At 41.8% G+C, this 10,681-nt stretch overlaps 1 protein-coding gene across 1 annotated transcript in view; it reads left to right on the plus strand.

Annotated features, from left to right (window-relative positions):
• Nucleotides 1–8,584, plus strand: part of LOC144768389 (1,25-dihydroxyvitamin D(3) 24-hydroxylase, mitochondrial-like) — a 43,302-nt gene extending 34,718 nt beyond the window's left edge. The window contains exon 12 of the mRNA XM_078652018.1: nucleotides 3,507–8,584. Coding sequence (XP_078508144.1) covers nucleotides 3,507–3,553 — 47 coding nt within the window. The 3' untranslated portion in view covers nucleotides 3,554–8,584. The remainder of the gene's footprint in view (nucleotides 1–3,506) is intronic.
• The last annotated feature ends 2,097 nt before the right edge of the window (nucleotides 8,585–10,681 follow it).

Here is a 10,681-nt window from a genome sequence, read left to right on the forward strand (position 1 = left end):
TGTGGGGGGGGACTGTGAGCGGGAGTGAGGCAGAGCATACGTCTCTGGCTGGTGAAAGTGTATGAGGCTGGTAAGGTATGCTGGTCCAATGTTGTGTAAGGCTTTGTATGGGTGAGTGAGGAGTTTGAATTGGCTGCATTTGTTAATTCGGGACCTAGTGGAGCTCCTTAAAGTGTACTACTATGTGGATGTGGTGTAGGAGGTCCAGTTTATTGTTTTTCCTGCCTGCATTGGAGTCAGGACAGCATCAGTTAGAGGTTTATCAATATTAGATCGTAGTATCAGAAGCACAAGAAGAAAAGGACATTGTCTGAGAGAGCTTGTAAGATCTCCCAAGAGATGGGTAGACACCTTGATGATGCATGGTCACTGGTTTGACTCAATCTAGGGGCTATTCAGTCTATCATCCTTCTCAGATTGATATAGCAAGTTGTATTTGAGTTAATATAGAGAATTATAGATGAGTAACTGTGAATAACACACTGTATTCATTGATGGTTTCTGAGTGACAGCAAAAATTGACGAGAGTAAATCTCCATTTGTCTATAATGTCATTCATTGCCCTGAAGTTATATAAATGTCTATAGAATTTCTATTTGTGATGATTGTCAGGATATTTTGAAGAGAAGCACCATGAGAGGGCATAGGATTAGAGAGAGCATGGCACATGGCACCAGACGAGGAGATATTGTTGTGCTGGTGCATGTACATTTTTGGGGAGAGAGAAGAGGAGAGAAGAGAAGAAAAGAAAAGAAAAGAAAAGAAAAGAAAAGAAAAGAAAAGAAAATGGCTGATGCAGTTGACAATTAGCACTTGGACAATGCATACAATGCAGCTCCTTTAGCAAATGTCCTGGCAGATAATGACAGTAGAACAATTTTATTTGTATCATATTTGAAAGAGAAAAGGACACAAAGGATTTTTAGGTGCAATGAAGTAGATTTTTATGGACAAAAAGACCAATTTTCCATTACTTGTGTTGCTGATCGATTTGTGATTGTATGCATGTTTCCACGTGTTTACAATATTTAGGAACCCTTTCTAAGCCTTCCATTTTTGGTACTTCTGAAAGGTTGCACCGCTTCTTTTGCGACATAGTTGTTGCTGTTACAGAAAAAATAAAGGAACTGGGAGCTGGAAGGGTGAAACCTTTGACCTCTCACCAGACCCTGTTTCAGACCACCAGCTTAGTCCACATCTGTGTAACAAATCCCCTTTGATTCGAAGAGCTCCCGGGATGGGCCCCTTGACAAACGAGCTGGCCATCTCGTCTTCCTATTTTTCTCCACTCATCCGTGTCCCTTCAAGATCATTAGCGCTCTAAAACCTCTGAGTAGGAGGCTGTCTGCTGCACAAACACGCGTCATCAGTCAAGCAGAACGCAGAGGGCGCCATCTTTCATTCTTAAAGCCAAGTAGGGCAGAGTGGACGAGAACCTTTTTGTGAGGTTGCCTTTGTGCATGTTCAAAGAAAGAGCAATTTGAATCATAGTTTCATAACACAGGGATATAAAGATGAACTCTCTGACTAGTGAGTAATGCGGTCTAACCTGCAGGCACTACTTTCATTTTGGCTGAGCACGATGTTCTGCCAAGGAAAGAAATGAACCTGGAGAGTGACTGTACCCAGTTAGTCATTCAATGTAAGCGAGTTCACTTTGGCTTCCAAGAAAGATATGAGGCTTGCTATTTGCACTTTAAGAACTGAAACGTTTCTCCCAATACTCGTGCATCATTACTGTGAATATATCACGGATCGCAGTATGCTGAGCGCAAGTGGTTGGTATTTAATGAGACAGCGATCTTTTTTAGACTTCTTTGGATTTAAATTGGGAGTTTAGCATAGGTCAAAAAATATATTCTTTGTACAGTTTTTTATTGTGTGTAGATTTATATAGCGCAAACTCAACCAGGAGGTATTGGTGCGCTTTACATGAGCTCCAGTTATGTTACACAAGGACACATTCATTTCTTGGAAGGTGCAGGGAGATTAACCGGTTCCGTGCTGATGACGGAACCGCTACGTCATCAGCCGCGGTGGCGCTGTGCTGATGACTGAGCGGTTCCGTCATGGCCCACCCGACGCGCCTGCGCGGCACTGATTTCGCGCCTGCGCGGCGTGTTCTATTGAGCGGGCGGGGCCATGACAGAACCGCTCCGTCATGAGCACAGGTCAACCGCGGCTGGTGACGGAGCGGTTCCGTCACCAGCATGCGCCCGCCGCGTGGCCCCCCGCCCCCTTAGCGCTGCGGCGGAATAGCCTCCGCAGCGATGTGGTTAAGTAAATTACCCAGAATCCCAGGAAGCTGAGCGGGCCATTGGCTTGAACCTGGTCTTCCAGCTCCAAAATCGGCAGCTCTGGCCATAAGGTCACAACCTCAACCTCAACACTTGTTGCTACCAGGTCAATTCGAAGAGCACTCTCTCTGGCTGCCTGTAACCTGTGCACGCCATGGACTCCTCCGCTGTCGCTGCAGGGTCTAGCGTGTAGAGGATTTATCCTTGCTGCCTGCAACCAGTGCAGCTCATGCTCTGCTCTGTAACTCCTGGGTGTGCCTACAATGTGCCTGTAAGGTGTGCATCCTGTTGCCCGCTGCTTCTTCACTCCTTGGGGACTCTGTAGTCTGTAAAGCAGTTTTCTTGGCTGCCTGCTTACCTGATTGTGACCTTAAGACACTGGTTGTCCATAACAAGTTCACAGCCTCACATTCATTCTCCCTGGATTTATGCAGCATGGGAGGGCCCAATTATGAGGCAGGAATGAGTCAATTGTAAACGCGTGATTTTGTTAAACACGAAGGGGCATATTATCAAGCAGGGATTTAAAAATTATCGCCGTTTTAGCGGCAGAAAACAGTAGCTTAAGCGGCGATAATGGGCTTGATAATATGGCCTTGTGAATTCCAATAGAAACCCATGTTCTGGTGTAAACATGAGCTTCTATTGGAATTCTACAGGGCATATTATCAAGCCTATTATCGCCGCTTTAGCGGCAGTTTTCTGCCGCTAAAACGGCGATAATTCTAACGCCCTGCTTGATAATATGCCCCGAAATGCGTTCCTACTGCGTCAAGAGATTGCATGTATGCATTTTATGCTAAGAAATAGTGCAAAATGTCAACACCAGCATTTCACATACAAATGCATAATTTTGTGTAATTTTGGGGGTATTTTTTGTCATTTCTGCAACGGAAATGTTGCGAATTTCACCCAGGCCTGGTAATTCTGTGGGTGCCTCGGAGGGCCCAGGTGTATAGGTGCTGAGGGGAGGGAGGGATGATGACCCAGAGCAGTGTTCAGTGGAAGCATGAGTCTGATATTTGCATGTTACTAGAACCCTCTCATGTTCCCCATGCTATATTTTGTCAAAGTGGTTCTCCACATTCTGGTGGGGTGCGGATTCGTAAAGTCAGGTGCAGCCCTTTATTCTCTCATCACTCACATCCTGTGAATACCTGATCCATCTGTGCAAACGCTTACAGTCTCGTGTATGTCTTTTTCCCTTAGATCATGAAAGACTGGGGCAAAGTTCACCAAGTCAGTGTGTTTCTTGAGGGCAGCACGTGTGCCAAGTCTGTGGAGATCAAGCAAAGAATGCCACTTAACCACCTCGGTTAAGCAACTCTGTAATGACATGGAAAACAAGAAATGGAGGCCACTAAAGTTTACTACAAGCTGTTGTGGTGGAATCACCAACTGTGTTGGTGTGTACAACCTCGGCATTGGCAGTCCTCTGTGGCCAAACAGAGCGCTGTGCCTGCAGCTGCTGCTACTGTAAATATGTAAATAAGTTGAGATTCATATTTATTGTTCCAGATGTACAGTAATGCCACATAGCTGTCATTTTAGTCTATTATGGAAATAACGAGTTTCGAAATAAAAAGTACAATACAACTGTGAAAAACATTCCTTCTATTTTCCTTGAGAAGCTCAGAATAGAGTTTGGTGAAAAGTTAACAGCTGTTCACATTTAACTTATTTTGACCTGCTTATGGCAAATTTTTATTCTTAATAAACGTCAGCATTGCCCCATCAAGTCAATGCTGAAGTGTTAATGAGATCTACTAACCGAAAAAGTGCTTCAACACCACATCAGGGGGTGCAAGTGCTATATAAATGCAAATCTTTTTCCCTCTTCTATCCCTCCGCTACCCTTCTGAATCCAAATAACTGACTAACCTATCAACCAATCAAATTACTTTCATATTTCACTATGCTAATTCAACACTAATACTTTATGGGTTCCGGAATAGCGTGCTACTCCCCGAAAAAGCGCTTTGACACCTCATCAGTGGTAGTAAGCGCTATATACATGCAATTACAATACAATACAATGCACATGTAGAACCAGGCTGCTAAATGGTGTGGCTATATAGAAGATCTTGGGCTGAGTCATCCTTTTTGTGCATCTAAGCGAAATTAAGCTGTTCAAAATAATGAGTGAGAGCAAATTATCAATTCTAATTAAGAGAATCTTATTTGGATTAATTTTATCCTTGCAAGCGGGCGATTTATTACTATGGATATTACATAATGATGCTGGAGTTTCTATCTTGCAGATCTAGAGCTAATATCAACTTTGAATTCCAGTTGCATTTCCATATGTCGAAAGGTTCAGGAGATGGAAATTCTTAAAGCGTATATGTTATGCACGTGACTACTGGTTGGAAACTACAGCGGTCACGCTTTTCAAGGTAGCTTTCTGGGATACTGTGAGAATTCCAAAAATGTCGCAATATGCTAGATATTGCTGCCTGCAATACCTCTGTCTTCTCATTTGTGCTGTCTTCATTTCAGCCCCAATACACTTTCTGACTTGTCCTGCATGCGCCCCGGTCATGCCGTTTCTTTTCTATTTAGTCAACTCTCACTCGTCCTTTTCCGCACCCCCTGTTAGTTGCTTCCCAGGATCCTGAGGCAATGAAGGTTGTGGGTAATTTTCCACAACTGCCCAAATGTCTTGGGTACTGTTGTATTCAAATTAAATAGTTTACTTCCTTTTGTAAGGGCAAATTGCCATGGTTAACATGTCATGCAGTGTAAAACATATTCAGGCTATAGTAAAGAGTGTGCAACTCAGAAACCTTATAAAGCAAGTAAATTTACTAAATCTCAGATCAAATTAGAAATTACACAGAAAAAAGAAGATAATCGTAACACATTCTTGGGTCGTGATATATAACTCGGATCCAGTTGCAGTTTCTATGAAGCTTGCGCCTCGGCCACGTAATAAAGTTCCCTATGGACAACGTTACACCATGGGAAATAATTCTGGTTCTCGGAAAAGATCCTTTACCTCGAAACCCACCATCTGAAATTAACAGGCCTCCCACCTAATGTCCAAAGTGATATTTTAGGGAGCCGGCGGGTTTGTTGTCAAAGTGTCTGTGTCCTCTTCATGGACAAAGCAGGGACCTGGCTGTTGGTATCCACATCACACATGGGGCAAAAGCCAGGGGTAGACATTTGATGCCTAAACTTGTCTCTTGACTGAAAGTCGCCTCACAACCATTACTGTTGCTCTGGTTGAGCCCCTAAAGTATGTCCTGGGCACACCAAAAGTTCAGTGACTCACATTGAGGAAGTGGAGAGTGGAGGTTAAGATTTGCACTTGCCCGAGGAACCCATGAAATGCGAGTTATTAACAGCAACCACAGCCTCACTGTTGTGTATGGGGAATGGAGATTTAATGCCTCAGCAAATAGAACACTGTGTTAAGATGGCCCACAGCAAAGGAGCCAGTCCCGGAGGCAAGAACCCTGATTTCAATGTAAATAGACAGATTGTTGTTATTGTGGTAGAAACGAACAGAATCTGACTACCATATTACCAGGAATGAAATCTGGCTGGTCTGAGACAATTGACATGCTTCCTATGTTGCCTCTAGCCAGAGGGACTGCAGGGCTTTTAAGGCCAGTGGGTAGTTTTCAACATTAGGATAACATATATATTCCTTTTTGGTGACTAGGCTCTCCTCTATGTCCACCTGGTAAGAATCCTGTTCTTCTCTTGATACCAGACATCACCACTTTCTCTTCTTCCAGCTCAGTTTAGAGCAGTAGGGCTTTGTCTTCTATTTCCAAATTCCATGAAGACAGAGTCCAGGACATCAAGGAAGCAGCATATACCACGGCCCTTGTTAATGTCTCTCAGCTCTGGGCATAGATTACTCTTCAGGTACAGCCACTGGTGGTGTGCAATGTATCCTGCATTAATAGCACTTATTGGTAGACAGGGTAATTGATTTACAAACTTGATTTAAAACGTCAATATTGATGAAAGAGAGTTCTTTCTGTGCCTTCCAAAAGGGGGCAGAGGACTGAAGAATGTAAAGACAGGCACACAAAAGTGTATTTGTGCTTGGATTAGCGCTGTGGAACAGGAAGAGAGAGAGCAGAGAGATGTCAATGCATACACTTCTTCGGGGGTAGAAGCATACTCCAAAATAGCCAAAAACATTAGGTTACAGTGAAATATTCCTCTGGGCAGCGCCAAGAGATGACTGACAAAGTCTCAAGCCAATGGCTGAAAGAGACTGACTCAACACAGAAAGATGGTTCGTAAGGGGCAGGGAGGCAAAGCCAACTGTATTTAGATTTGAAAAAATAGGTCTGATTAAACAGCTGTGCTGTCACACCCGGACCAAAAAAGTCTGGGTGAGCTTCTAATGTGGCAGCACGTATTCCTGTGAAGTGGAAGGCCCTTCACAAAGGTTGACTAGAAATCTTTCTGATGTTAATTGGTGTATTTTGGTTATAAACTGGTACTGATGGGGTGAAATCTTTCCTCAGTGTTACTGTGTGTAAACAATGTCAAAATAATGAAGCAATGCTATCCTAAAATACGCGGCATCACATAACATCATTTACATTTTCTTCCCACACAATTTAGTCAAGCCTGTCACTTAATTTGGCCCTCACCTGCCTCATAATTCCAGTAAGCCCTGCCTATAGGTTTAGAAAAGTTTGTCAGGAGGCGGTCCTTATGCCTCAAAATGTTGACAGGGGGGTCTGGGCATCCAAAAGTTTGAAGACCTCTGATCTAGAGCCTCTCTAAAGCCAACTGCCCAAAAATATGAAGTCAGGCAATATCACATGTGCTAACAAAGCCAACTATCACTTTCAGCAGGCTGGTATGCAGCCTTGCTTGAAGAGTTTCAAGTGAAAAGGCTTGCGCCTTTGAAACAATGATTGGTTGCCACCAGTCATACAGCGCCGCATAGACTGCTACGAAAGGGCACTATTCTTACCATCAGTGCATGCCCTGGGAAGCATAAAATATAGTTGTGCTAGAAAGTGTCAAAATTAAGGAACATCTCCAGGAGACTGAGAGATTAAGTCTAAAGCAGAAAAAACCCTTTGATAGGAAGAAGTTGAGCGGGGAAGGATGACACAGCTTTTGTCAAACATGGATGAACTGTTATATTTACAACCCCACATTTTTGTGTCTTGACATTGACCCCCTCCTCTACATTAGCGTATCTTTTTTTATCACAATTTCGGTGCTCCCGTCTCCTGTCTATTTATTCATTCTCCCACCCAATCTGCTCTCTCACTGATCACTTTGTGTAATTGCCTGGTTTATTGTACTCCTCACTATTTTGTCCATCCCTGAACCTCACCTTCTTCCTGGTTGCCTCCTCCCTTTTCTGGTACACCATCATCTCAAACAATAACAACATTCCCATTGCTTCGCTGATCCCAGCCCCATGCTCCACTGCATTGTGGCCTCCTCTTGTGCAGCAGAGGAGGCACTGAGACAGAGCACCAATGATGATGTCACATTTTGGGGGAATCCCACTGAGATTTCATCACATTCCAGAAACTACACGTTTATGTATCAAACAAATGTAAACATCTGTTAATCTGTCAGTAACACCAAGAGACCTCCTTTTGGGTGAATGTAATGCTCTACAAATTAAAAAATGTTGCTTTTATCATGTTTTTGCATCGTTATCTGTCACTAATTCTACATTTTGGGACTGCACAATTACTGAATACCGTGTTTTGTAGTAAACCTAGGTTTTAACAATGAAAAATAGGATATTTAAAACATTTCTATATTTAAATAAGTTGGATGCACATACTTCCATATGCTGTTTGCAAAATATAAAGGCCCTCATTACGAATTCAGGTCTGAATTCCAATCCCTGTGCAAACACATCTTTACACTGGAATTTGAATCACAAGTTCTGTGATGATTATTGCACTGTTGCAGTTTTCCCTAAATCCATTCCTATCAGTCACACCTTTCGATATTTATTGGATCAAAAGGCCCTAAAACAAGGAAAAACATGCAGAATTTGGTGTGTTTTAAAACAATTCCATATGCTATGCCTCATTTTACTGTTGAAAATTTGGAATATGAGGTATTTACCACAAGTGGTAAATACATCACACTGGAGTAATGGTATCCATCCTATTACGACAAACATGTAAAGAGGGCCAAAATGGTATCATGTATGTAAATAAATCTATGTGAGAGATTCAAAATATAAAACTGTATTACAATATGTCTTTAAAAAATTGCACATTTAACTCGATCTGTTATTTCATAGCTGTATATTAAACAATTACTGAACTATTCCTCTTCGATTACTGGTCTGTTTTTTAATCAGCAATGTATTTGTCTAGCCTGCACACCTGGAGTTAAACCAATTAATCAAAGTGTAAAATTATTCAAACTATTGTCGGGGGCATCCCAGTGGTAAATTGTGCCCACAATAAGTAAAAATAGCTCTGTAGAGACCTGGAAGCAACCAGGTCTGACCGGGAGCTCACCCTATGTCCCAAGGGTTTCTAAAGACTTTCAACAACTTATTCGCAAATATAGTCCCAACTAATACAATTCATAAACAAAATTATACTGTTTATTTGAATGATACTTTGTATTTACTAATGCATTTCAAGCATTTTAATCATGTGAACTTTTCAAGATATACATAAAACCTGAAAAACATAAATTCTTATGGTTGACTCTTATCTGTGCTTTTAACAACAATGGTCAATTAAGAAGAAGAAAAAGAAAATATAACTTTTCCCAATGCATTTCGGGTCTAAATTGACCCTTCTTCAGGGGAGTGTGACTTTTAAGGACAATCCTTGTTTTCTCTTTTTGTTCAGGTAGTTTGCACCTCAGTTCCGTTTCTGGGCACTACAAAATAATATGATCTAGCATTATGCTCTACTTTATGTACATGATTTACAATTAGAATCGACACCAATTTCATAGACTATGTGAATTTAGTGAATATGGAGACAAGTTAAAACCTAAGAGTAACCGACTGACACCACCATCCGAAAGTGCAAACGTCTTGATTACCTATGTGATGTGTTTAGCAAGATACACCTTAATTTAGTAAATATGGAAACAGGTAAGAACCTATGAGTAACCGACTGACACCATTATCCGAGAGTGCAAGAACATGAAACGTAAAGATTACCTATGTGATGTGTTTAGCGAGATACACCTCATCCTATTAGTCCCATCAGCATAGTGCATGTAAAAACAGATGTCTCCTTACACTGAGAGTCAAACCTTTATAGTGTAGTAAAAATGATAGCTGGTCACTTACCCCAGCCTTTTGTATAGAACGATGCAACGCGCGTGTGTATCGGGGCAAGTTATACCCCCATCTGTAAATAACATTAATGTATCTGAATAACGGCTGTAGTAATTTAAAACGATACCAACTGCTGTTTAACAGTTTGTCACGCTTACCAGATCCTGATGAAAAGCCTTCTGCGCTCTGTCGCCTCTTCTCCCGTTAATGAATGTTCTTGCAAAACGTGCCCCCTTAAATCATAAGTGTAAAGAGACGGTTCAGGAATAAATCCTCTTAAACCCTCGGTTGCACGATAACGTGCCTAAAGTATGACCGTGATTCACAAGACCCATACCTCGCTAGACGCGGCGTTCTGCAAACTCTGACCCACCGATGGTTTCCGGCATAAACATCCGGTCCGTCGTCAGATTCAATTTATAGCACACCGTAATCGGAACCCGCTAAAGTTGTTCCATTATGAAGTGAGCGCGCTATTGAAGTGTAATGTGATGTAAAGTGAATAGTTTAGAGTTGTGTGAAGATAAAAAGGTGAAGTGTCAGAATAAACGTGCAAGTGTAAAGCGACCGCCACCGGGGAATGTGTGCTCAGAAATTAGATGTCAATCCTGTACAACCGTTTGCTTGAATACAAACATAGCTTCCGCAACATATCGTATATATAAAAAGTCATTAATCCCAAGAAAGCTTAACAATTTGGTAATACTGTATTCCTGCATTAAACTCCAAATATCATGAATGCTAACATAGCTATGATGACGTAACAGTGTTTAAATAACAATTGATCATGAATGCTATATGCATGTCGATGTTGTTCATATAAGTATTTAAGGGGGCACGTTTTGCAAGAACATTCATTAACGGGAGAAGAGGCGACAGAGCGCAGAAGGCTTTTCATCAGGATCTGGTAAGCGTGACAAACTGTTAAACAGCAGTTGGTATCGTTTTAAATTACTACAGCCGTTATTCAGATACATTAATGTTATTTACAGATGGGGGTATAACTTGCCCCGATACACACGCGCGTTGCATCGTTCTATACAAAAGGCTGGGGTAAGTGACCAGCTATCATTTTTACTACACTATAAAGGTTTGACTCTCAGTGTAAGGAGACATCTGT

Source organism: Lissotriton helveticus, chromosome 7 (genome assembly GCF_964261635.1).
Source record: "Lissotriton helveticus chromosome 7, aLisHel1.1, whole genome shotgun sequence".
Taxonomy (NCBI): Eukaryota; Metazoa; Chordata; class Amphibia; order Caudata; family Salamandridae; genus Lissotriton; species Lissotriton helveticus.